Source organism: Phoca vitulina, unplaced genomic scaffold (genome assembly GCF_004348235.1).
Source record: "Phoca vitulina isolate PV1807 unplaced genomic scaffold, GSC_HSeal_1.0 scaffold9, whole genome shotgun sequence".
NCBI classification, from domain to species: Eukaryota; Metazoa; Chordata; class Mammalia; order Carnivora; family Phocidae; genus Phoca; species Phoca vitulina.
Genome location: NW_022589712.1, coordinates 6,591,292 through 6,619,167, shown reverse-complemented (window position 1 = coordinate 6,619,167; position 27,876 = coordinate 6,591,292). Strand labels below are relative to the sequence as shown.

General features: G+C 39.8%; 1 protein-coding gene across 4 annotated transcripts in view; it reads right to left on the bottom strand.

Moving 5' to 3' along the window:
* The window catches only part of PRKN (parkin RBR E3 ubiquitin protein ligase), a 1,294,051-nt gene that overhangs the window by 786,709 nt on the left and 479,466 nt on the right, over positions 1-27,876 (bottom strand). For 3 of the 4 annotated variants that reach the window (XM_032407521.1, XM_032407520.1, XM_032407518.1), the window contains exon 4: positions 12,147-12,268. In XM_032407521.1, coding sequence (XP_032263412.1) covers positions 12,147-12,268 — 122 coding nt within the window. The remainder of the gene's footprint in view (positions 1-12,146; positions 12,269-27,876) is intronic. The other variant, XM_032407519.1, reaches the window with a different exon arrangement.

Sequence of the window (27,876 nt, the reverse complement as noted above, 5' to 3'; positions counted from 1 at the left end):
TATCTGATCATTTTAATTGTAGGTCAGTGTATGTTAATTAGTATGGCTTTCTAAATTAATATGAAATTCCCAGTGCACCACTGAAGATATAAAAGACATAAAATTCAGGGTCATGATGACTCTAGACAGAAATGTAATTCTCTGAAACTAGCTGGGAGAATCCCTAGATTAATCATACTCCCAAGTGATTGTAGGTACTCAGAAAGGTAAGTGGCCCTTGCAGGGCTCATGCCATGGCTTCCAGCTTTGTTAGGATCACACCCTCTAACAAACCAGTGGAGCTAACCAGTCACATAGAAAGCAGCCATAACCCATGAGCACTCCCCTCTAGTTTGCTTAGTTCCCTATGTTCCAAGTACACCAGCGCTCCTCTACTGCCTCGTCACTAAAGGAAAACACCCATATTTCACTTTTTATCCAAATTTCTACTCCCACGTTAGGAAATGAAGTCTAGTAAATTTGGCTTTTTTCAGGAAAAAGCTGCACAGCAACGCTCTATGCTCCCTCAGTCCTAGTAAGAAAATGAATGTATCTCAATATGGGTGCTTTGAATAAGAATTTAAACTCAGGTTCCCAGATTTAATTCTCAGTGTGGCTCCTTTCTCACGGTGGACCCAAGTCAAGTCAATTGACCTCTCCATTTCTCATCTGGCTTCACTGATGCATTTATGCAGGTAGCTTAATAGTCCCAGATGAAAGATGGATGCATGCATTAGTATCAATGCTTCTGTAAAATTACGACAAAAACATACCACAGTTCTGATCTGTAGAGTCTGGTCTAATTCTGTAGTAGGGTCATTCAATGGGGCTCTCCCACTTCCCACATTTTCTTAGTGCTAGGTAAGATATTTGTTCTTTATAAAGTATTGGCAAAGCTCTACTAGTAAGATAGGGCTCCTAAATTCTAGTTATCTTTTCCCAGGGAGGTTTTTTTGACCATGAACTTCTTAAGCAAGGAACAAATAAATTAGCCCACTGCCCTAAATATCTATTTTTTCTTACCCAATTCTTAATAAAGCTTCTATGTGGTCAAATGGATATCAATTTCATTCCATAAACAACCAAAGAACTACACTTATGTATAGAAACAACTGTTGAAACAACAGTGGCATTTCACACACAAAAACAAGTTCAAGACTGACTGAATTCCTAGTGTAACCATAGTGATACAAATAGAGTATATAATTGTATAATACAGACTCAGTAATGAAACTGATGAGTTCATGGAAGTTATCTACAGCAATTGCACATTTACAAATATGGCAGCCATTAGTCATGGCCCACCCAATGTCCATCTCCTTCTCTCTCCTTATTAACAGAATGTTGATTTTGTTTGGAGAAGCAATGGACTCAAATCAGTGGATGGAGAAGCAATGGACTCAAATCAGTGGATAAATAAGATTGGTTTAAGCCAATCATGGATATCCTACTTATCTTTGGAAAACACTTACTTTGCAAGCTTCCTTTGTAATTACCGGTGGCCATATGACAAATTTTGAACGAGATATAAGGAGAAGCCTGCAAATAGGCTTCTAAAAAGTATTATTATTATTTCCTTTTTTAAGCAAATGAGACAGGCTGTTCCCCGTCATCCCACCCTATTTCAGACTTGATGCCATGATGCCGAGGGCTGTGCCATGGACAGTGGATAGTAAAGTACTAACAACCCCGTCAGTGCATACAATAACACTTCTATCCTTATGGGTTAAGCCTCTGTTTGGTGAGTGTTCATTCCATCACTGCTAGGGGACAGCACTGTTAACCAATAAACAAAGAAACACGGTTCTAAAATATATATATATCATATGACATATAAATACGATATATTTAACTGCAAATTAAAGTGAAATAATAAAGTATAGGGAAAACTTTCTTTGAAAAACCTTATCTCGGGGCGCCTGGGTGGCTCAGTCGTTAAGCGTCTGCCTTTGGCTCAGGTCATGATCCCAGGGTCCTGGGATCGAGCCCCGCATCAGGCTCTCCCCTCTGCGGGAAGCCTGCTTCTCCCTCTCCCACTCCCCCTGCTTGTGTTCCCTCTCTCGCTGTGTCTCTGTCTGTCAAATAAATAAATAAAATCTTAAAAAAAAAAAAAAAAAAAAAGAAAAACCTTATCTCTTCTTTATGTTTTATGTTTTATAAATACATTTAGGTTGTGATTTTGCCAAAATATTCTATGTAGTTCCAAAAGATATTTCTTTATTTGTAAAGGTATCATCTTGAACAAGGAATAAAATGCTAGATATCTCAATCAATTTCCAATTAAATAGATTAATGACCACATGTCATTAATGACTGACAGACTTTGGAAAACTTTTACCATCATTCACATAAAAAATGACATTGACATAACAATTCATATACATGAAAATTAAAAAGAGAACTATACAAATATAAAAATTAAATGAGATATTTTGGTAAAGGACTGAGGTTAGACCCTGGTGTTTGGTAAACATTTAATAAATTATAGTTATTAATAATACTCATTCCTCACAATAGATAGATAGATAGATAGATAGATAGATGATAGATAGATATGAAGAACCCAATACACTTTAAAATATATACACATATCTCTTTGAATAGCATGACTTAACTTCCTACCCACAATGTCAGGATTACACACTATCATCCTGGGTCAGGAACATGGCTGAGCATCGAGGCAGAAATGGTTAGACACAGTTCATAACCTGATGCAGGGTAACTGCCTGGTAAGTACCCGTAGCTCCAGGGGCCTCTGATGTATGGCGTCCTAAAGGTGTGCTCCGGGAGCATGCATTTGCAAGATTGCTTTCTTTTTCTTTTTTCTTAAAAGAGTTGTAAGTAAATCCACAATTTAAAAAAAGTCATTTAATACAGAGTCCCTAAATAAAGAAGCAGTGAAAAGCATTCTCCACTAAAGTCCCAAAGCTCTCAACGTAAGAATTTCTGTAATTGAAATAATGGAACCTAGTAAGTACCTGGCTCAAGTTGCCTACAGCTCAGCTGGAGAGCATTTCACTTATTTCATGAATAAATTTACATTTACATATAACATTTGACTTACATCACAAACAATTTTATATGTGTATTTGACATTTTATTTATTTCAATAGGTAACTATACTTTTACTTTTTGTTTATAAACTATTAAATATTCACATTAAGGTAATATAGAAAAAAATGAACTAATTTTTTTTCCATTCCACAAAACCACATTTACTGTTTTTGTGTGTTTGTTTTTCTAACGAGAAGTTCCCTTTGGTTTACTAATAGTTATTGGCAGTCCTCCAGAGACAAACACTTCCATCCAGTAAAGGTATGAGTGGGGCTTAGGTGGCTGCTGGCTGATTACTCTCACACAGGTGCCCTCCTTAATCCCCATCCCCCAGCTGGCCCATCCCCGACCCACGTCCCTCCATTAACCCTCAGTTTGTTCTCTGTCTTTAAGAGTCTCTTATGGTTTCTCTCCCTGAGCGCTCTTCAGATCCCTCCCCTGCCCTCAGCATGCTGTGTGCTCAATGTCCTCTTTCTTGCCTGGATGGCCTCTAGCTGCAGCATGAAATAGCTGGAGCATAAACAAATCTAACATCTCACATGCTTGGAGGAATATAAAGAAAAATTCTGGAAAAACAGAATAACTAAAATAAACATTAGAAAGAAATCGGTAAAACCCAAAAGTTCTTACATGAAATGTTAAAGTTTTGAGTATATTCACAGGAATATATGCATGGATATGTTCAAGAAGAAAACGTTCATAAGATGAATTCACCTATGATCTTTAGCTTTCAATAAACTAGGCATTTCTTAAAATCTGCTAAGAAAATATATCACTGAAAAGGTTTAAGATAATCAAATGAATAGTGCAATCACAATATAAATAAAAATTCCAAAAGAATGTTCCAGAATGATTTTATTCCTTATTTTTTTTTTTTTTTTGGTAAATTTGGTAAAATTGATCATATAAGTTAGCAAATTAATCTGTAGTCAGTGGAAATAGATGTTGGTGGTGAAGAGTATTTTTAAGTTTGAACACTAGGCATGGATTATCCAAAACTACTATAAATTTTAGGAGAATGAGACTAGTAACATTCACTTAGAATTTTAAATCTGTTACATTGGCTTACATTGATACCCTAAAGTGGTTTGGATCAACCCAATTTCAGTAATCATTTTACATTTAGAACTTACAGTGTTCAGTATATTTGTAAACTATCAAAAATAATGCTTTAATATAAAATAAATCATTAAAACTTAAAATTCTTTATGATAATACTTTGAGGTTTGGTTTATTATTATTTGTTAACTGGCTCTTTTCCAGATATTGATTTGGTAAAAGAGAAAAAGAGGAAAATCTTTTGATCTCTCAATCTTTTGTCAGTTACTCTTGATGGGATACTTGATCAGCATGAGGGCATCATTAGTGTGTGGCTGAGAGGGCTGGCATCTGCAGTGAGGACCAAAGAGACTATAACACAAAGAAGGTGGGCTTCAGAGAGATGGACGTAGGAGAGTCCCTACAGCCAACAGAAATCTTGTGGCAGAACTGATGGCAGGAAAGGGGCAGAAGTGAATATGGGGGGTGCCCTGGCATCTGCAAGAGGCAAGACTTGCACTGTGTTCTGCTCCGTCTCAATCCTAAATCCTCGATGTGAGATAAATCCACACAAAAACTCGCTTCTTTGTAGGCCTAACATCATAACATAAATTAAAACAGACTTCAGGGCCAGGTTACACATTTTGGACATCCAAAATGGCTTTAAAAAATAAAATACATAAAAATAAAAAATATATAAAATAAAAAATTATATATATATATATTTAAATAACATAATTTGCCATGACTCTCTCATTAAACTCTAAAAGCTCAGAAATGCCTAACAATTGAATAAATACATAAAAAGTGTTGTAACACATACTTATTCCTGAACAAGCTTAGATATATCCCAAGGCTTTATTACACAGCTTTTGATATTACAAGAAGCAAGTAGACTCCTTACTAACAATTAATCTGTAACAAATATTAAGTTTAGGAATGATTATACATTTAGACAATATTTCTTAATAAATTTCCTCACATAAATTGTTCCTAATCTATAAACCAATTTTAAATAAAATCCATCATGCCAGGCATTTTACATCTTACTCTATTTATTGCCCCATTTCTCATCAGAAACCTTTTAGCTTTAATGCTATTCCATGGCAGAGTATCTCATTAGAGTGGCAAAGATAAAGTTCTTTTGGAGATAAAGTAATTATAGTGATTGTAGGGGAAAAAAATCTCCTAGAGTTCTTGGCTGCAGTAATCTCCTGGCTTCTGATTCATTTGAAAACTAATAAACTGAGTGCAAACAAAAAGATGTTGCTGGTGGATAACTCAGGTTACCCCGAGTTTGTGCTGGGGAGATGAACAATTTCTAACCTTCATCAGAACTAAAGGGTCCTGGAGGTATAAGCTTACGATGGGAGTTCAGCAGTTGCTTTGATGCTTTTTTTGGCAGAAAACTTTTCCCCTGAATGAAGGACAGTAAGAGCAACAGTTTCTGAATGTTTACTATGTACCTGCATGCTAGCTACTTTATTTCTTTTTCTCACTGTGCTAAGCTCTTGAGAGTTAAATCATTTAATCCACAAGAACTTTAATGAACTTGTTTACTTCCATTTCATGACAAGAAAACCGAGATAAAGAATTTAAGTCACTTGCCCAAAGTCACACAGCTACTAAGCAGCAGAACTCAAGTCCAGAACATCTGACAGGAAAGGGACCACAGAAAGCCACTCTCCAGCTCTCTGCACCCAGACAGTTCCAAGTCCAATAATTGCAGGACGGAACGTGCTATGCCATGTGCTCTCTCCCTTCTGTTCCACATCCATTTTAGCTTCTGATTATTTTTAGTCGATAGATTATTTTATTCATAAATATTCTTTTTTTTTTTAAAGATTTTATTTATTTATTTGACAGAGAGAGAGAGAGAGCACTGCAGGTGGAGTGGCAGGCAGAGGCAGAGGGAGAAGCAGGCTCACCGAGCAGGGAGCCCGATGCGGGGCCCGATCCCAGGATCCCGGGATCATGACCTGAGCCGAAGGCAGACGCTTAACCGACTGAGCCACCCAGGCGCCCCTATTCATAAATATTCTTACTGTATTTTAAGTCTGTGTCCGGTTAGAGAAGTGAGTCCGTTTCTCCCTATCCCAGAAGCTGTGTCGTCTTCAGGAGGCTGAGTCCTCCTAGAATGTGGGCAATGGCTGGAACGTGGTGGTAGGGAGGGACACGGGGCACAGGAGAGGGCACTCTTAGGCCTTAGGGAGCAGAAGCCTGCAGGGCTGAGGAGGAGAAGCCATCCTAGCATGAACCCCGTGGACAGGCTCCTCACCATCAACATCATATTCTAACAAAACTTCATCAGCTCAGGCACAATTTTTAACACGTCTCTGGAAGCCTTGTGTTCTTATAAATGGGTCCCGGGAAATCTGTGACAGCTTGCCAGAAGGCTCACTCCTCGCCACCACACTTACAGTAAGACAGACTAGAAGGACCACACCTGCTGACCCTGTAACCTTAAGTTTGGCAGGGTCCCAGGGGAAGGGAGGAGGGACAAGCATCTTTAAGCTTCTTGGTGGTGCTTCTTTTTCCAATTTAAATTCCTTCTTTAATTTCCAGTTATTTCTAAAAGCTGCGTATTTTCTTTTTTTTTTATTTTAAAGATTTTATTTATTTATTTGACAGAGAGAGAGAGAGCGAGGGAGGGAACACAAGGATTGGGAGTGGGAGAGAGAGAAGCAGACTTCCCGCGGAGCAGGGAGCCTGATGCGGGGCTCGATCCCAGGACCCTGGGATCATGACCTGAGCTGAAGGCAGACGCTTAATGACTGAGACAGCCAGGCGCCCCAGCTGCGTATTTTCTATGTATCTTGGAAAACTTTACTTTTTTTCTGTTCATATTTTTTTGTATTAATGAAAAAAAAGAAAGGCTCTGAAGCTATGACTTGCTCATCATTTGATTTTCCACACTAATGAGGGAGAGAGTGATGACATAGGTTACTCAGGTTACCCGTTTTATTGTTCAAGCACATAATCAGAAATATATATGCAAGTACAAAGCAACCTCCTTTCTGTGCTCAACCCTGTGTCATTTCTGTGTGGACCTAAGTGGACAATCTTTGAAGAGGCAAATGAAAATTGGAGGCCTGCCATGTTTTTCCAATCAGCGGCTGTTCACTGTTTTCCAGGGAGCATTCATGTTTCTAAGGGCTATTCTGGTCAGTGGAGGCCCTAGTCAAGGTTGCCATGAAATAAAGACGGTAATTTGATTTAAATGCAGAGGAAAACCTGGTGTCCCAGCTGATTTTCAATTTACCCTCAAGGTCAGGACAAAACCTTGGACATCAGTTTCCCCATCCTAACACCGTGACAGAAATGGCCTCCTGTCTTCCTTGCCAATTCATTAGGAGCATCATATTAAATGTGAAATATGTAAACAATTAAACCTTAGAGCATTATGTATGAGAGGAGCTCATTATCTTGCACACAAAATTTAAATAGTGTTGAGGAAATGTTGGCATTATGAATAAGTCCCCCACAACAACAAAAAATAATTAGGAGTTTACTATTAAGACTCATGAGAGGCAAAGGGCCTATTGTAGACTCATTTTTTTCAGACCAGAAAAAAAAAATTATGTTTAAAAAAAAATAACCCACGTTGCTAAGTAGGTTCCGATTTTTCTCTTTGTGTATAAAAAGCTCCTTGCGGAAGCTCAGATAAACCACATCCTGCTCCACTATATAACTTGTCAGCCACACAAAGTCCTTTCTTTCCTTTTATGTTTTTCTTGACTAGAGAAAATTCTGTCAGTTGTAGATCTTTATAAAGTTTGAGAAAATGAAACCTTAAGAGTTGCCTATTCTCCACCTGGAAATCCTTCCTCAGGGCAAAGTTCAGCTCCTGCCCCACCCACTGCTGGGTAGGGGGTGGCCTGCAGACTCCTGTGATTACTCAGCTGCTCCACAAAGCTCTTACTGGAAGGTACTACTGAGTGTGAATGTTTGTCATTAATAAAAAATCGAAGGGCCTCTTCCACTTATTTACCAGTGATGCTGCATCTAGTAACTATACTAAAATTTCAGATTAAAAAAATAAAAAATACAATACAATACAATAAAATAAAGTAAAGTAAAATTTTGGGTTAAATAAGTAATCTTTAAATCATCCTTTCCAATCTCCTTAAATCTTAAAGTAGTTTTTTTTTTTCAAGAGTATTTTTGAAGGATAGTTTAAGTATAGGGAAGTAGTTGGGTAATAGGACACTGATTACCAGATTTGTAGAGTGAACAATCTATCCTAGAAAAGGCAGAGCTTTAAAGAAACAGAAGACTTTTCATCCCTGGCACCAACGTTTGTTAACTGTGTGACTTTGGGTTCATTGCTTAACTTCATGGAGTCTCTTTATTAAAAACACTAGATAATAATATCTACTTTGCAGGTCTGTAATAAGAATTAGAGAAATATAAAAGTACCAGAATATAAATGTAAGGAAGGAAATCAATAAGTGGTAGCAAAAGAATCATAACTTCTATGATCAATGTGATTATAAATGCCAAGTATAATTTCTAAAGTATGTGGATCTACTGAATCAGTAACGGTTCAAGTACAGATACCATTCACTTCGAATTATTAGCTTTGTGCTCCACTATGGGCAAGGTACTGGGTGAAGTGTTGAAAATGCACCAGGGATCTAAACCCGCAAGTTACCTGATACAAGAGGCTTACCGGCACTTGGAATATAGACAAATGGGCAATTGTACAGAATGTGGAATGGAAATTTAATGATATCTGAAATAATGTAGTTGAAGTTAGACCCTATCAGGGGAGGAAATTATGAAAGAAAAGGCCAGAGAGCTCTAGAAGAAATTAAGAGAGGGGTTAACAATGCACAGAGCAAAAATAACGTAGGGAGAATAAAAGTCTGAATTTAATAATCAAATGCAGAGCAGTTCTAGGAACTGACAAAGTCTGGGGTGGTCATGGGAGTGGGCCTCTGAGATGGGACAGAGCCTAGACCACTGGGTGGATGAGATCATCGCTCCAAGGACCTGCTGGTCCAGGTGAGCAGCTGAGGGGGCTACACAGAGCTTCTGGATGAACACAGTGGGAGGGGAGATGCTTTCACTTTTTTTTTATTATTATTATTATGTTGTTAGTCACCATACAGTACATCATTAGTTTTTGATGTAGTGTTCCATGATACATTGCTTTCCCTTTTTTAAAGGAGTTAGCCAAAGTCTGGATTGATTTCATGGTGAAGTACCTAAGGGTGTGTATGCACACACGCACTAAGTACTCATGAAAAATAATTTAAAAAGTAACAATAAGAAAGCATTTAAGATATCTAATTATTTATGTTCCAGCTACTGTTCCTTTTTTTAAAGATATTATTTACTTATTTGAGAGACAGAGAGAATGAGAGCACATGAGCAGGGGAAGGGCAGCAGGAGAGGGAGAAGCAGACTCCCCACTGAGCAGGGAGCTGATGAGGAATGAGGTCCCAGGATCATGACCTTAGCTGAAGGCAGACACTTAACTGACTGAGCCACTAGGTGCCTCTCTGTTCTAAATATTCTTCATATATTAACTAATCTTTACAAGAAATAAGAAGTAGATACCATTATCCTAGGTAACAGATGTCCCCAAGCTGACACAGGAGGGAAATAATGATTTAGGAAATTTTTTTTTTTTAGATTTCTATTTTTTAATTTTTTATTGTTATGTTAATCACCATACATGTAGGAATTCTAACCCATGCAGTATGAAGAGTCTGGAGACTTGTCTTCTTAAGTTTTCACCATACAGCCTCTCAGCAAGTACTCACTTGAAGTAAGTGCTTACTGCACACCGGGCTCTCTAAACACCTAACGTTAATGCACCATTTAACCTGTATGGTACGATTTCAGTTTGTGCATTTAGACAGATGCTGCTGGTTGCTTTTTCTTTTTGTCTTCTGTTTTTTTTCCCCAAGGAGCATATTTTTACATGTGAAACTTCACATAAAAATCTATACGTATGGTTTCCCTTAATTAAATAAAAGATTGACCACGTTAAGCACCCCCACCACCACTTGCTAAGCAAGTAAGGTAAGGAGCAGCCTCCTTACCTGGGCCTTGGTCTCTTCATGGTCCTTACCCCATCCCCACCCACTGCATACTTAAGACCTAAGTCTTAAATCACATGTCTGATCACTGGGGATATCTGAGCATATGACACTTAGTGTAAACATATCTGTGTGGTAAAAAATGGGGAGACTGCAGAGCTTACAAGTTTAGATCACACAGTCAGGTTCAAATGCCTACTCTCACAAGCTCCTTTCCTTAATCTCTTTAAGCCTAAATCTAAAATAAGGTTACTGACAGTACTTAGAGTGTTATGAAATAAATGCATTAGATAATGCATGAAAATAATTAAGCTTGGGGCTCAATAATAATTTGTTATTGCTGTTTTCACTAAGAACAATTGGAAGTTAATATAAATAGGTCGCATCCACCATCTAAGGCGATCAAGACTGGAGCATAGACCAGAAAAACAGAAGAGGCTGTTTATTGTGTTGGAAAAGGCTTGTGGCAGAGGAGAGATTCTGGTGGAAAGGGAAGTTCTGGAGGACTTTAAGAGAGTACATTTCCCAGACAGAAGCACTGCCCGGTGACACCCCCAGAAAAAGGTCCAGTCCCGTGGTTCAGAACAAACCATCACTCGTGGATTTGCCTCCCTAAGTGCAGTCACAGGACTGGCCTGAGTACAGAGAGATTATACCGTAGTGAAATACTGAGCTGCATTTTTGAGTAATTCTGCCATCTTCCCCAGGCTTGAGGCAGGGATCCTTGATTTCTCCATTATTGGGTGTATCCTTCATGTTCTTCCATGCTGCTCCGTTATACACTTTCCACAGGGCACCACCCCGACCCAGGCCCGTAGTTCCTCCCGCATGAACCATATGAAGAGTCTATGAATCAATCTCTTTGCCCTCAATCTGTCACCAACTTCTGTCCCAATGACAGACTGTTACAGCACTAATAAAGTTTCTAAAATATAGATTGCCTTTATTTTTAACATTTTGTCTTGGCTTCCCATCGCCTGTGGAATAAAAATCTAAATGTAGCCATCAGAGGGGCCTGGTATGGTAAGGGAGTCCTTGTCCCCACTTCAGCCCCCCATCACCTGAAGACCCTTGACCCTGACCCTTGATCACACCAATCAGAAAATGCCCTCCTCACTCACGCACATTCACACCCACATCAACTTTAGCCAAATCCTGCATAACCATCACGGGGAAGCCATGGCCTTAGCTGTGTGCATGGTTTATATCAGGGTCCACCACGTTTTCTTATAGGGGCCAGAGGTAGATAGGTCAGGCTCCGCAGGGCATCCAGTCTGGGTGGCAACTACTGAAGCCCGCCCTGGGCACGGAAGCTACACAGACAACATGGAAGGAGATGGGTGGTGCCGCCTTCTGCTACAGTGTCATCATGGAGACTGGAAATCTAAACTTCATATAGCGTTCACGGGCCACACAGCATTACTCTTTGGATATTTCCCAGCCACTTAAAAATGCAAGAACATTCTTAGCTTGTGAACCATACAACCCAAGCGGAGACCACAGCAGATGGTAGCCTGCCGACCTCGGTTTCACATGCATGCTGTGGGCGATCCACGACTTTCCTTTTCACTCCTTTACTGAGATACAACTTCCATTTAGCAACCTCGAGTGCGCCCATCTTCAACGAACAGTCCAGTGGATTGTGACACACGTATCCAACCATGTACAGTCACACCGATCAAGACATAAAACATTCCCAGTGTCTTAGAACGCTCCTTCCTGGCCTCTTCTAAAAGACACCCCCACCAAAGCCTAATCTCTTTTTGTTATAAACACACTCTCGATGCTTCCTTTCCGGAGACCTGGACTAAACACAGGGAGACAACAGCCGGGTACTACCTAACATTTTACAGAGTGATGTATTTTTAAATGAAACTTCAGATACCATTAACCATTAGAATCGCATAGCAGAATGTCTTTTGTTTTCAGTCATGCGTCTTCTCTGATTAGCAACCCCAAAAGGCTACTGTGGAAATAGACGTTCATTTTTTCTGGGCAGCCTCTGCCAATGCCGTAGCTCCTTACCTGGGCCAAGGTGAGCGTTGCCTGCTGGCAGGTGCTGCACTGCACCCGGAGTTTTCCTGGCTGTACTCTTTGACAGGGGCCTTTGCAATAAACATAAAAGCTGTTGTAGGTTCCTCTACCTGCTGGGGGGTGGGGGGGAGAAGCAGAGAAAGTAGCCAATCAATGTTGAATCCAAATTGAGACAAATTTTAAAATTATCTCCCTGGGAGCATTTTGAAACACTAGTGGGATAAAGATTCCAATGAGGATACAACAATTTAATTTAGAAAATCTAGTTTTATGCTCAAGGTGAAAATCTTTTCTTCTACTTGCCAACAGCCTTGTGACTTAGTCAGCAGGGTAAGCGACCTGCTGCCTCCAGAAGAGCTGGCCAAGTGTATTTGCAACACGGGGAAGTGAAATGCATTCTGTGCCACTTAAGTTTTTAAAAAGGACAGGAAATGTAGAGACTATGGGAAATTTAAAGACCACTGCTCCTGAATTCTGTTTCATGCTTCTGTACACAGTTTTGAAGGCTCTAGATTTTTCCTCTTAAAATCTTATCTGTAGGGACCTACCAGCCCATTTCTTGTGCTATGACTGACATGATCACCATTTGCTGGGTTCCAGTGAAGTCTTTGCAACACATAGTCACACATAAAGTCAGACAAGAGTCCTGAGGGGTTTAAACAGAACCCCGCAGGGGTGTGCAGAAACGGGTGCTTTGTGTTTCACTAGTATTCTCTACCTAGACAAATGCCATTCGAATAACACAAGAAGAAAACCTGGACCAAAAAAAAAAAAAAAAAAAAAAAAGTCAACAATTAAACATCTCTAATACTTCTCTCAAATGTCAGCATACAGAAGTCATGCTATTTTGTACATTAGGGGGACCTTTCAGAACAGCGTCCCACTGCCATTTCTGCAAAGAGCTCACTAATAAAATAACTGCCTTTTTAAATGTATAATATTACTAACTAGTTATTTTAATCCTTACACCTTACTTCTTGTTCGGTTGGGGGGTTACATAAAATGTCATGGCATATGAATTTTGTTTACAATTTTACTATTATCATTAAGATCATCTACAAATAATAAAGACTATTTTTATCATTATGAGTGAAAACCTTCAGCCTCCCAAATACATATGGTTTATTAAAAAGAAATTGGTACAAAAATAATGAGAAACAAAGAGCGATCCTAAAGTCTTAGGCAGCGCCATTTATTTCTTACTAATTTAAAAAAAAAAAAAAGACTCTATAGGCTCACTGAATTGTTATTTGTTCAGCCATCTTTACTAATATTGTAAGTGACAATACTTTGTAAGATGTAAAGCACAATAAAAATGTTAAATTTTATAATTTTATCATTTATTACCAATATATTTTATAATTATTACTCTCCAGAGATTAATATTTAGCTTCCAGTGTGAAGGGAAGATAAAATATAAACATATGTTTGTAGTGATAAGAAACTACGATTTTCTGGTGCTTCTTTGTAACTTTAGTGCCTTAATGTGGAAGATATTCAAGTCTATAAATATCGCATTGATACTAGCAAACGTAGTAATTATATAAGATATATTCTTAAGGTTTTATATATATCATAAATGCAATGGATAGAACCATATATTAAAGTTATAGAAATACCATAACAACTGTCAGAATATCGGAAGACCACAAGGATTGACAATTTCACTTGTTAAATTGTACCAAGAGCTTAGTGAAGGAGGCAGGAACCCTTATTGTAAAAACCTTTATCAGAAATAGGAACAAATCCAATTTCAAAATTTTTATAACCTACTATTGTAAAGGTTAAACAATAAAAAAAAAAAAGGAGGAGGAGGAACAGGAGTGGGGAAAGGAGAAGCTTATGAAGGGGAGCCTGGGTGGCAAAGAAACTAGCATTGTTGAAAGAGCATATGAGCAACAGCTTTACAATAGTAAATGATGCATCTATGAAACTGCAGGAAGCTAAATGACTCTTCTCTCTCCCTTAGGGCAACAGGAACATTTGCAATATTGTTTCAGCAAATGATACAGCCAGGCACAATCCCGAGACTAGGGAACTCTTCCGTACAACCTTCAGCAAAGTCCTTGAGAAGTTAGAAAATACCGCATGCCCACGTCTGTGGCCTAGAAGCACACAAGATGACACGCAATCTATTACACGGTGCTTCCCAGAGCCAGCCGCGAGCTGGGGATTAATAGTCAGGCTAAGGAAGATCAAGGTCGGGCCAGTCCTGGCTACGGCAAATTTCAAGCTGTTGACATTACTTGGTCAAAAAGTCGGGGCTTTCAGGTCAATCCTGAGATCCCCTGTTCAGGATGGCTTCCTCACTAATTTGGCTGCATCACACTGTTTAAAGTTGGCAAACTTCTCTGTGCCGCGCTGAGGTCTGGAGTCCCCAGGATGGGAATAAGAACAAACACCCTGACGTGTTTTCTGGGCAATGTTCCCATTAGCCTGACTGAGGGTCTGAGGTACAGACTTTTGGACATGGAGCCATAACTCCTAAAGGAATGGCAAGGCGATGTGAAGAAAGCCCCGGAATGCTTTTCTGCAGCTCTATCACTGTCTCCAGTCAAGAACTTGAACCTTCTTCCCCTTTTACTTCTGTCTGGATCTTAAAATCCTTTTTTTTGCCTAATCAACTCTTTCATATGGCTACCCCTTCACTGCCCAACATAATCAATGCAGCTTGCGTTTGGGTTTATAATACTTCCCTCTTTTCCTAGAATACATTTTCAGAACTAGAGAAATACATCAAAAGTATTACACGTCACGTCCTTTACTGTAGTTCACCAGTTGTGAACATTTTCCCATATTTTGAGTGTGCTCCCTGTGTGTGTGTGTGTGTGTGTGTATACATACATACACATATACTACACATACATATTTTCAGCTGAATCATTTGTAATTAACTTGCAGACATCACACTACTCATCCCAGGATCCTTCAAGATCCTAAAAATATGGACTTTTTTCTATAAAGCTGTAGAGCTCTTTGAGGGATTTGGTTGTTTCAGTTTTTCTACTCTGAGGCTAATCAAGTATAAGTATATCTTACAGAACACTACCACGGTTTGCAAGCTGTGAAAAAGTGTCAAGCCAAAATACCTGGGATTCCTTAGCCAAATCATTTTCAATGAGGCTAAATTAAGTCAAGGTGAGCAAGCCCTCCCACCGCGGGACGTTCAGAGCTCGGTGACTCTGTGAGGAAAGCACAGAGCACAGCACGTCCCGGACTTTATCTGACCTCAGGAACTTTCCTTTTGTGGAGCATTTTGTGAAACTATTTGTCAGGAAAAAAAAAAAAAATTGGAAAAAAAATCTGAAAGAAGGATTCAACTCACTGTGTAGGGCTTGATGTACAGCAAGCCAAACTGCTCACCTGCTGACAATTAAGTTCTTCCCTTCACCACAGCGATCAGTAATTTTTTATTTGTTATTTATTATTATTATTTTATCATAAGCCAGGAGGCTGAGTCTAATAATGTAATGATTTTACAAAGTAAAGTACATGCTTTTCATTCAGAAGTTCATTTTTTTTTTTTTTCCTGGAGAGAAGTTAAAAGCACAGCTAGTGGTCAGTTCCTTTAAAGTGTGAGTCACGGGGTGCCTGGGGGGCTCAATCGTTGGGCGTCTGCCTTCGCTCAGGTCATGATCCCAGGGTCCTGGGATCAAGCCCCACGTCTGGCTCCTGGCTAGGCGGGGAGCCTGCTTCTCCCTCTCCCACTCCCCCTGCTTGTGTTCCCTCTCTTGCTGTGTCTCTCTCTGTCAAATAAATAAAAAAATCTTAAAAATAAATAAATAAATAAAGTGTGAGTCACTATGTTCATTTCAAGTGCCCCTAGGGTTTCCTTAGCATTGTGTTTTGTCATTATCTTTAGTTTTTCTCACTCACTTTGTCCAGTTAACATAATCCTTGGTTAAGTCTCCACTCTTCCCTTATTCTCCCTTCTTGATCCAGGGAATTGCAGAAATCACTAACAATATTCACAACATATCGAGGAAAGTCCCTTTTTAAAAAGGATATATATTGGGACACCTGGGTGGCTCAGTCGGTTAAGCATCTGACTCTTGGTTTCGGCTCAGGTCATGATCTCAGGGTCCTGGGATCGAGCCCTGCGAGCCCTGCATCGGGCTCTGCACTCGGCAGGGAGTCTGCTTGAGATTCTCTCTCCCTCTGCCTCTCCCCCCACTTGCATGCACGTGTGCTCTCTCTCTCTCAAATAAATGAATACATCTTTAAAAACAAATAAGGATATATATTATTTGCTTTGGCTTTCTGAGAAACTGGCATAATGTGCATAGTTTTCATTTTTTAAATGTGTTTTAGATGATGGGCTTATGGCCTAACGAAGTTGTTTTAATAAGATTGATGAATACTTGAGAACACTCATTCTGATTCTCATTAAAACTCTTCTTTGACCGCAGAAGTTTCCACCACTGCCTGTCACAGAGAATCAAGAATTTAATTGCTTGGATAATTTGTTTACCGGGGAAGAAAGAGTATGAGTTAACATGTTTTATACCACAGTAAAACAATGTTCAGTGGCAATGTCCTATAAAAACCACAGGCACACAATTGATTTACGACTACATTTATCACATATGATCATGTAAGTAGAACAAGCTGCCCAAGAGAACTTTCTGTGACCCTGGAAATGTTCTACATCCACACTCTCCCAGATGGTAGCCACCGCGCGCTTACTGAGAATCTCAAATGCAGCGAGGAACGACTGAGGAACTCATCCCGTTGGATAGCACAGTGGAGGAGAATAAATAACAATGACGTGTCTGGTCCCCTCTCTCCCTCCCTCATCAAGCCTGCAGATAACAATATGAAGGAGATTCTTCTTTCATACTGACAACACAGTCACCTGCTGTGAGGTGGGCTAATACGAAAACCGTGTTGGCTGGTGAGAATGGAACAGGGGACGGTTTGAGCCTGAAGCACCATGACGTAGGACTTGGGGACTTCGTTGCATTAGAGGCAGAAGCGAGCTTTCCTCTCATTTCTTCCTTGCACGTGCCCCAGGCCCTAGACCAAGCAGAACTAGTCTTGATGTGTGACTAGACAGTGACTGCCACATCTCCACGGCCCTCACCATCTTTGACCCACACCTTCAAGGGGAAATGGCACGTCCTCTAAGAATTCTTCCTTTCATTTCCCCACAAAAGATATCTCCCTAAATAATTACATCTGAGAGTATGAAAGTATCCAGCTTAGTTTTGTCACCTTTAAATACTCGACTTGTCCCAACACCACAGAACCAGCATCTAATGAGGTGGAGTCCCTGTCTGGAGGTGTCCTTCCCAGCCTTCCCCCGACTCCTTTCACAGTGCCCAGCCCGGCACTTAGTATTCCCCGCTCTGGCCCTCCTGCCTCCTAGAGCCTTATTCTCGTTTCTTAAACACCAAGGATCATGTCTGCACCATTAGCTCCACTTTTTCAGCTACAACCTGCCAGATTCCCTCAGCTTACCCTTTCCTCTTGTCACTTAGGAGGTACTCTCAGTCCTGTTTGACTCCTACAAGCCCACTATGGAAGAGACCTATGTCCAGAACTTCTGAACCTGGGGCCTTGACCCTGTGACAGGGAGCGAGGCCATAGAGAATCTTCTCCCTGGACATTTTCCAGAATCTTGCTATTATATTTCTGAGCAGTGGTCCTTCAGCCTGAGGTGGACCACATTTGCTGGAACATATGTCTCATGAGCCAGGTACACAACACATCTATACCAAAAGAACAAAATCAGCACCATCTCTGAAGGCCAGAATTGTTATTTATTCTCCTCTTCTGTGCTTTTCAATGGGATGAGTTCCTCAGTCGTTCCTCACTACCTTTGAAATTCTCATTTTTTCCTTACATTGACCTAAAACGTTTAAATAATGTATATCAACGTAGTCTAAAGCAGTTCCATATGAAAACCATTCAATGGGGACACACAGAATCATTGCTTCCATGTGACATTTTGCTTTGGATCATGGAAAAGATGAGGATCATGTGCACTTCAACCTAAGGCAAATGAAAAGAAGAAATCTGCCCCACATTGTGTCATGTACTTGTCCTACCTTTTCTATCGTTACAACCCCCCATATGTAACACTGCACCTGTTTCAGATATTCATTCCAAATAGCTGGTGCGGTTCCATGAGCTTAGTAAACACTCAGTAAGTATTTGCTAGGTTAACAAATTCTGCCATATACTGAATGATATAAAAGTTGTAGCAGGTAGGGTAGTGTGAGAACAAAATTCATATAGAACAGAATGTAGCCATGATTACAAAATATTTAGAACATCTTCCCACCAGCCAAGCTTACTTGACTAACCACATACCCTTCAAAATATTGGCATATCATATTTGAAATCAGTAACATCAATATTATCTTTAAGACCACAGAAATGACAAACATAAATAAAAGTAAAGCAAAAAATAATACTTGAAAAATTTGTATATAGGACTTAATATAATTCTAAGTCTTTGAATGTTAAGGGGAAAAAAATGAATTCTGAGAATTTACAAGTAGAACTACTCTAAAGGAGGCAGTTATTACACAGAAACACATTCCATTTCAACCCTTATCCAATGGGTTACGACACCCCATTGAACCCAGCCACACTATTCCATGCTTTTAACAAGCCATAGTCTTAACTCCTGCAGCATAACCGAGGTAAAACTGTGTTATAAACAACTTCCAATTACATAACCATCCAGCCAATGTATGCACTTTTAAAACATGGTTAGCAATCTCTAAGGGGCCTCAGCTCTCAAAAGTTATAACTTACTTCTCAATTTTTGTGCTAGGGTTTTTATTTATTTATTATTTATTATTTATTTATTTATTTATTGTTCATTTATTTATTGAGAGAGAGAGAGAAGGGATGGGAGGGAGAGAGAATCTTAAGCAAGTCCCAAGCGCAGCGCCAAATCTGACGCGGGACTCAGTCTCAGGACCCTGAGATCATAGACCTGAACCAAAATCAAGAGTCAGATGCTTAACTGACGAGCCATCCAGGCGCCCCTGTGCTAGGGTTTTTAATTAATGCATCTGCACAATAATGTCATCTGGTGAGGCAAAAACAACAGATTAAAGCTAATGCTTTTCGCCTGTTTGTTGGGGCAGTGCTTGTTGCCAATTTATTTTCCCTTATTCATTTTGAAAGTAACAACCAAATCTCCCATGGCAAGACAAAACTGTAGAATGAAGCATAATTTAAGGATTAGGTTTAAATAAATCATCAGGTTCAAAGCCAAGCCTGGGTAAATCTATTCGCTTATTCTTCCCAGAAATGGACACTGGCAGGGTAGCGTTAAGGTGGGTGCCAAAAAAAAGTCACAGCTCTGCAAAATGCTGAACGAACACCCGTAATTCTAATTTACCTGGAAGAAGTTCTTGACACTACAGATGACTGTTCACAATTTCCTCAAAACAAAATCTCCACAGTTCAGGACCTGCCCCTCTAGGTCCAGACCACAGCCCTGCCTCGCCACCTTTGGCAAGTCCACTAACCTCCGGGCCTGTTTTCTCAGATGCAGAATGGGAATGATAGCGGCTCCTGACTCACAGGCTACTGTGAGGATGACAAAGAATACCAGAGGTGAAGCACACAGCACGTATCTCACACAGAGCGACGCTCAATACATTTTAGCTATCTTTACCTGCTGTCAACAAATTTAGAACTCAATTTACTCCCACGTACATATACCTGTGGGCACTTAGTCCTCCTGCTTCCTCAGGTGGCCACTCTCTGACTTTTATAAATGTTGATTCCCGGGGCGCCTGGGTGGCTCAGTCGGTGGAGCATCTGCCTTCGGCTCAGGTCATGATCCTGGGGTCTCGGGATCAAGCCCCGCATCAGGCTCCCTGATTGGTGGGGAGTCTGCTTCTCCCTCTGCCCCGTACCCCACTCGTGCTCTCTCTCTCCCTCTCAAATAAATAAAATCTTTTAAAAAAATGTTGATTCCTACATATTATTTCCATCTTAAACCTACCTCTAAATTTTTAGAAATAGTTGGGGTATAATTCTCTTTTAAAATTGCTTCAAACCCAACCACATCCTTTACAATTAATATTATGGAACATAAACCATGATGGAAAGTCCTTAAATTGATTTAATGTTCACTAGAATATTTTTCCCGTAAATCACTTAGAGATGGATTGTAGAAAAATGAAGAATAGAAAAAGTAAACAATTGTGTGGATCCAGTCTAGAGGATAAAATTTTCAAGTTAGCTAATGCACTTAAAAAATAAAGTATTTCCAAAATGAAAACTCTGTATGTGCGTGTGTGTGTGTTTGTAAAATGGTACTGAAGGAGATTCAAAATGGGTTTCAAAATTTCAATTCAGTGACAGACCAGCTTACAGTGGTGCTTATGTCTTGAAACACGGGCGTGATCACTGCCATTTTATAAATGAGGAATCACAAGCTAAGGAAGTCGAATAGCATCCCCAACATAGCCACAGGAGTAGACAGAGATTCGGATGGAAGTTTTTCTGATTACAAAGCATCTACTCGTTCCTCAACCATGTGATAATAAGCGTGATTGGGATGGTGGTTTTTACTAAATACTCTAGGGGATTAATTCTATGGTCGCTAAAAAGTGGCACTTGAACACGGGTTGCCAATTATGAACAATCGCCAGCAATCATCAACTGCCTTACCAACCCATTTCCCTCATTCCATTAGCACTAAAGGTTTCATGGAAATTTCTATTAACATTTTACAGCACTGGCATTCAGCAAAAATGTGCAGGTATAGCAACTATAAATAAGGACAAGTAAATCTCGTTTTTAAGGGTTTAGCACATATTCTAAAATGGCATGCTATAGCAAGAAATGGTAATCCATGGTCTGACCTTGAGATCAATGAATTTATTTTTTTTGCAGAAGTGAAATTTTCTTGCTATTGAAAAAAACAATTTTACAATTTCCTTATTTTAAATAGTCCAAGTGTTAGCAAAACCTGTTAAGGAAATGAACACTCAGTGGAATGGCTCCAATTAGAGAATATATAGCATGGCAGGTGTGACCCTCCCCACTCCCACATTTTTCATTTTATTGCATCTACAATAGCCAATATAATTAGTTTGGTATAAATATTCCATTTAAGCATAATATTTCCAATTTTCATTACTACTGTTAAATATCCTCTTATAAATTCCAATGTTTTAAGTATCCTATTTGGCCTGTACCAAATGATAAGACAAAATATGTAATGTTAATAAAGCTGATCTTCTCAGCACTGATTTTGAAAAGCTTTTGGTGGTCATGGAGATTCAGAAAATCTCTACTGAATCTTAAAATATGAGAACAATTATTTTTCTTCAGTGACAGTGATTAGTTAGAAATGTAGGGTGATGTCATCATGCCGGGGGAAAAAAAGATAAAATTACTGCCTTCTCTTAATCAAGGATGACAGTCATGCTGTGAATGCATAAGCTTCCAGAAATACACGAGAAGCACTCTGGCTAAAACATCTTTCATGGGTACCCCAGGACCCTTGGACCATGAAAATCTTCTCACTTCATGGAAAGGGCCTCCAGGGACCCATCTCAGTCCTGCTCATACATCATGGCCCAACTCTCGGACCCCTCTCTCCTGGTCTACAAGCCTAATGTCTGCATGGCTTCATATGTTTAAATCAGAATTTACACTCCTAAGGTTAGGGTTTAGGTGACCAGTGGTTTTATTCCACCAGTGGTTTTATTCCTATTCTCCACACCCACCTTCAGACTAGAATAAGTAGTCCATCGTAGAGATTGATCCAGTTGATTGATCAAATAATTGAGAAACCAGAGAGATTAGGCAAGTCCATTTTAACTCAATATTGGAAAGTACAAGAAGGTCACTAAGTCTGGGCTGCAGGTTACGGTAATGTCTGAGCTACCTTTAGTATAGCTGTACCTGGGGGGGCGGGGCGGGGAGTCTTGCTTTTAGAGTGCTACAGAATCATAGGCTGGCATATATTCCTCGCCACCTCTATAAAAGGAAAACTAAAATAGAAAAGTAGAAAAGAAAGAAATACTTTTATAATTTCTTAGGAAACATCTAGTTTTCTAAACATGGTGAACCTTGTCTGCCTGAAGTCAAGTTGGTTGGGGGAAGGGAAGAATAGTGGGAAGGAAGCAGGGTGATGATCCTAAGGAAACAGAAGAATACCAGGAACCTATCAAGATTCTGTCTACCAATGACATTAACAGCAAACATTGATGGGAAACTCACTATGTGCTTGAGACTTTAGCAATATGTGAGAAAATCCTAAAACATAATCAAGACAGTCCTTACGTTAACAGCTTTAAAATCCAAAAGTAACCCTGACATGGTCCATACGTATCTTGAAAGGTATTTATCAAAAGCCTGCACAGCAGAGAAGGATCTAGTATTCTGCGAATAGTGGAGAATGAACTCAGGGTGGGGGAAAAGAATATACACTTCTAGTACAGAGTCTCTTATCTTGAAAGTTGTTTGAGTTTCAATTTCTGAAGTGATCTAGCTGCACATTCCCACAATTCTGCCTTCAATCCAGGTGCATCTGCTCACACGTTTTGCATCTGGGACCTTCGGAAGACAGAGAGGAGGCATCTGCCCAGATCTGCTCAGTGCTGTTAGGCAGTGAACATCCCCAAACATCTTGGTTCAGGTCTCAGGTAGCACAGCACTCATACAGTTTATGAAAATCAAGTCCCCTCGGAAAATCTAAGAAATGCCTTCAAAAGGCTCTGGCCAAAACAAATAGGCACATTAATTAAGGGAAGGTGAGTTCAGAGATGGAGATGCTTCAGCATCCAGAGCCTGTGATGTCCACTCTGTTAACACTGTGTTTTAGCTTCACGATCTGGAGCCTTGGTACCTGGGGTCTCCTACATATGATCTGGCTGGATCCACAGAATCATGATGCCCCGGGACAGCCACGCCAGGAGCCAGGAACCATGGTTCTCGCCCTCTCAGCAGCTCCATCCACCTCTCCCTATGTCTCTCAGGGCTACTTCAGAAACAAGAGCTCCAAGTTTCTTCTCTCGTCTCCTTCTGGTTCCCATCCTGGGTCAGGCTCTCTTTTGTAGCCAAATCCCTCCCCGTCCTCCCCTGAAGGCTCCCTTCCTCTATCTTCCTCTCCTCCTGAGCAAGAAAACTTCCAAACTGCTAAAGGAATTATCTTCTAAAAACACATTATACAACATACTTAAAAAAGAAGAAGAAGAAGAAGAAGAAGAAGAAGAAGAAGAAGAAGAAGAAAAAGACACCAGCTTCTGTTTCCCTACAGCAGTGCTTTTCTCCTGGAGGGTGATGACCTGCCACCCGGGGCCCCTGGGTGAATCCCAAAGGAGTACCAGGCAAGGGACTTTTTGTTAAAATTCACTTGCACTTTCTATATTATTACAAATTGGACATCTATGGTTTTCCTATAGAAATATTTTAAATTATCATCATCAAAAACAATACTCTTAGAAATGTACTGTCTATTCAGGTGCCAAAATAATCACAAAAATTGCCATTTGCAGCTGAAATTTTTCATCACAGCCCCTCGTGATTTTTCCCCAGCCAACTTTACAAACTTAATTACCACTGCCTTACGCAGCAACAAAGTCAAAACACTTGTGATTTCCATGGGCTGCATCCTCAGGCCTCCACACCTGCCTCTGGCCTGGGACCAGTTCTCTCCATCAGGAAGCCACATTCACCTTTAAAAGAACCTGCGTCAAGTGTCAAATGCTAGGTCTTCAAGAGGCCTTGCGTCCCCTTCCACACGACAGGCAGAGTGACTGTCCCTCCCTACAACTCCTCAGCATTTGGTTCATTTGGCGTGTATTTGTTATTCAATTTAACATAGCTACTGTGTATGTCTGTTTTCTTGTGTAACCACAGTTTTCTCAGAAGGACCTGCCTTTTTCATGTTTGTATCTCCCAAGTTTGGCAAGCAACTAGAGAACCAGTGGTACCTAGCCTAGTGACATATTAAACGAGCACAAATCATTTACTGACCTCTTTCTATTTCCCTTACATGTTTCATTTTAGGGGTCTAGTCCCTTTAACCACTCAGTGATGATGCACTGACTTGCTCACATCAGGGTGTGTCCCTATCACGACATTCTGAACAACCTTGAACATTATGATGTCCCTGTTTGTGCCTCTGTATAGAAGCCCTGAACTCTCAAGTTACATTGGCACACTGACGGGCATAAATTGGATAAACGCCTCAATCTGCTCTGTTGATCCTATACATTCAAAATGCCTAACAAACTATCACAAGAACTTGTTTTAGCATTTTTATTCTATTATTATAAATGAATTTTTACCAAGAATCATAAACACAGATAAAATCTTTTTAAAGCAGCACCAGATTGACTCACACTTCCATGAAACCAGCTTCTTGAGACTTTATCTTAAATGACTCTCTGACACGATCATTTCCTAAAATGGTTATTCATGTGAGAAGAAGATTATCTTCTCTGCCTTTTGAAATGCAGGTAAATATGCAATTCATCACTGCTTTATACACCCCGTGCACCCGGTAATAACGATACGTTAGGTGTGTCTAAACACAGGTGGGTGTCTACTGTCCTTGTGGGGTTCCCTCTGCTTTCCTTCCCTTCTCCTCTAATTTACTAACGGGTCATTCTGTCTTTGCACTCTCTAGAACCTATCAATTCTCCAAATTGCTTTCAGATTAATTTTCCTAAAGTAAATCTTTGATCATTGCATTCTCCTTAAATGTCTCTTCATTGCCTCCGAAATGAGATTCAAACTGCTTTGCTTAATAAACTCAGCACCTCCATTGCTGGCCTGCAAATTATGGTCTCTCTTTACCTTCCCCTACTCCTCTGTGTTCAAGCTGGACTGCCTTCACATGATTCCTACTGCCGCCAGAGTAAGTATCTAAAATTTAGAAATAAGGCAAAAAATGTGGGCAATGAGTCCTTTCAAAAGCATGGGGGCAAAAGCCATCCAAAGGTTTTCTAGGGTAGTGTTGTACAATAGAACCTTCTCCAGTATTGGAAATGTTCCATCTGTGCTATCCAGCTGGGCACTCACTGGTCCCATGTGGCTACTGAGCACATCAAGTACGATGGGTGCACCCAAGTAAGTAATTTTTTTAAAATAATTTACATTTATTTAAGTTAAATGTAAATAGCCAGGTGTAGCCATTCAGGTCTAAGGGAATACAGTCAACGTTAATCTTTATTTTTCTTTTTTTTATAATTTCAATTCAATTAGCCAACATATTGTACATCATTAGTTTCAGATGTGGTGTCCCATAATTTATCAGTTGCGTATAACTCCCAGTGCTCATCACATCACGTGCCCTCCTTAATGCCCATCACTCAGTTACCCCATTCCCCTACCCACCACCCCTACATATTCAATGTTAATCTTGATTTAAGGTCTCAGACTTAGTGAAGTTACTTGTGATTTATAGATTTTTGTCCAGTAGATAATAATTTCTGAGCTGAGAAACAGATAACCCCAAAGATGCATCAGCTCTTGGGCATTTCTATGAATAGGCAGGTAAACAGATAGATCTCTAATTTCTCAAGTGCTCTTTGGACTGGTAATACTATCTTATGATGCCCCTCATTAATTAATGGATTAAATAAAATACTTCACATATGTTCATTTTATATTTGCTGAAGATTCATGATTTTACCTTTTATAAAATATACTTTAAAACCTTCTTCTTTTTAGGGAGAGAGGATTGTAAAAAGCCTAGCAGGAACTGTCTCTGAATAAGACCACAATAAATATCCACCTTTACTCCTTTCCCTCTACCCTGCTTACAAATCTAAAAATGCATCACTTCTTCCTATTTCTACATACCCTAGTCCCCCTCCCCCACAATCTTTTGAAGTCCAAATATACCACCTCCTCCAGAAGTCCTAACTGATTCATCCATCAAATGTAAATCCTCTTTTCCTAATTCCCACTATATTTTATTTACATTTTATCCCTGGTACTTAGATCACTTTCTTTTTTTTTTTTTTTAAGATTTTATTTATTTATTTGACAGAGAGAGATAGCGAGAGCAGGAACACAAGCAGGGGGAGTGGGAGAGGGAGAAACAGGCCTCCCGCGGAGGAGGGAGCCCGATGCGGGGCTCGATCTCAGGACCCTGGGATCATGACCTGAGCTGAAGGCAGACGCTTAACGACTGAGCCACCCAGGCGCCCCCTTAGATCACTTTCTATCTATCATATCTCATAGATTTTTTTATCAATCCTATTAGACTTCAGAATTTTGAGGGTGGAGAGCACATTTCACGGCATTCGTTTCTCTTGTTGTCAATGAATAAACAATGGCAGATGTGTGGAGGAAGTCAAGCAACCAGACTGAAAACTAGCACGGTGGCACAAGGAAAGATCGCAATAACCTGACCCTAAAATAACTTAATCTCTGTGACAATATAATGAGGAATGTGCTTCCAGACCTATTAAAATGACATGCAGGTTGATAATTATTTTTACAGTGTCGGGATTCTAACACAAAATGTTTCTCAGCTTCTGTTATTTGGCAATGCTAAATGAATGTTGTCAAAAGATTAAATATAAATTGGTTATAAATCTTCATTTAACTACATTGAGAAGGGAAGGTTACATTACACCAGCCATGTTTGTGTCAGCATTAAGAAAACAGAGAGTCTTATTTTAATAGTGTTAAGACTACTGAAATTATTGTTTATTCTACAGAGCAGGCTTTGGATTTGAGGATAATACCACTGATGGTCATCACCAAACACACGAGAAAGGCTGAACAACGCTGAGGGCAGTGAGCTAGCCCTTCTGGACTCCAAATGGCCAGCACGACCTCTTCCCAACAGCTGAAGCCACCATTTGCGGGGAGTGCTGTCCTTGCCTGAAAGGTACAATCCCTCTGCTAACCAGATTTTTCACACTGATTGAAAAATCTCATTTCAGAAACAGTCCTTTTTTTCAGCCGCGTTTGTCTGACTTTTTAGGCGGTGACCCGTGGTTTGATCACCTGTCCAAACCACCTGGTGGTTTGAATGGGATGGACTCAGAATCTTGCAAAGGGGCTCTCTGAAGCTCCACAGTCACCCTCTCACTTTGACGTTGTGCTCTCACGTGGCCGAGGAAGCTTGATGGATAAGCCCTCCCTGACGCGGGGAGCTCGTCAGGACTGAATGATGAGGCCAGGCTGCAGACTACGATCGCGGGAGTCAGCAAAATCTTACTTAAAAATAAAACTCTTCTTCTGGTTAGGGCACTTCAGCTTTGGGAAGGTAACCGTTGGGGATAAAATAAGGAATTTGGAAGAAACTAATGCTTTGGGGATTAAAGGAAAAAGCTTATTAAATTAAATTTGAATTACAGTAGTAATTATGGCACAGGAATTATACCAGGAAAAGCCTGAAACAGACTCAGTCCAACTTTAATAGTTAATTGATATACTGCAAATATGACTAAAATTATCAGTATATATATATAAAAACACATATAATATACTTCTATAAATACAGACATACAACTAATACACACATCCTCTAATTGAAGAATCTTTCTTCAACCAAGGATAATAATTTATATCAAAAAAGTTAATCATTTTTTAAAATGCTACTTTCCTATTTAATTTATAAATACTCATTAAAATATCTTACTTTAGGGCGCCTGGGTGGCTCAGAAGGGTTAAGCGTCTGCCTTCAGCTCAGGTCATGATCCTGGGATCCTAGAATGGAGCCCTGAATTGGGCTCCTTGCTCAGCAGGGAATCTGCTTCTACCTCTCCCTCTG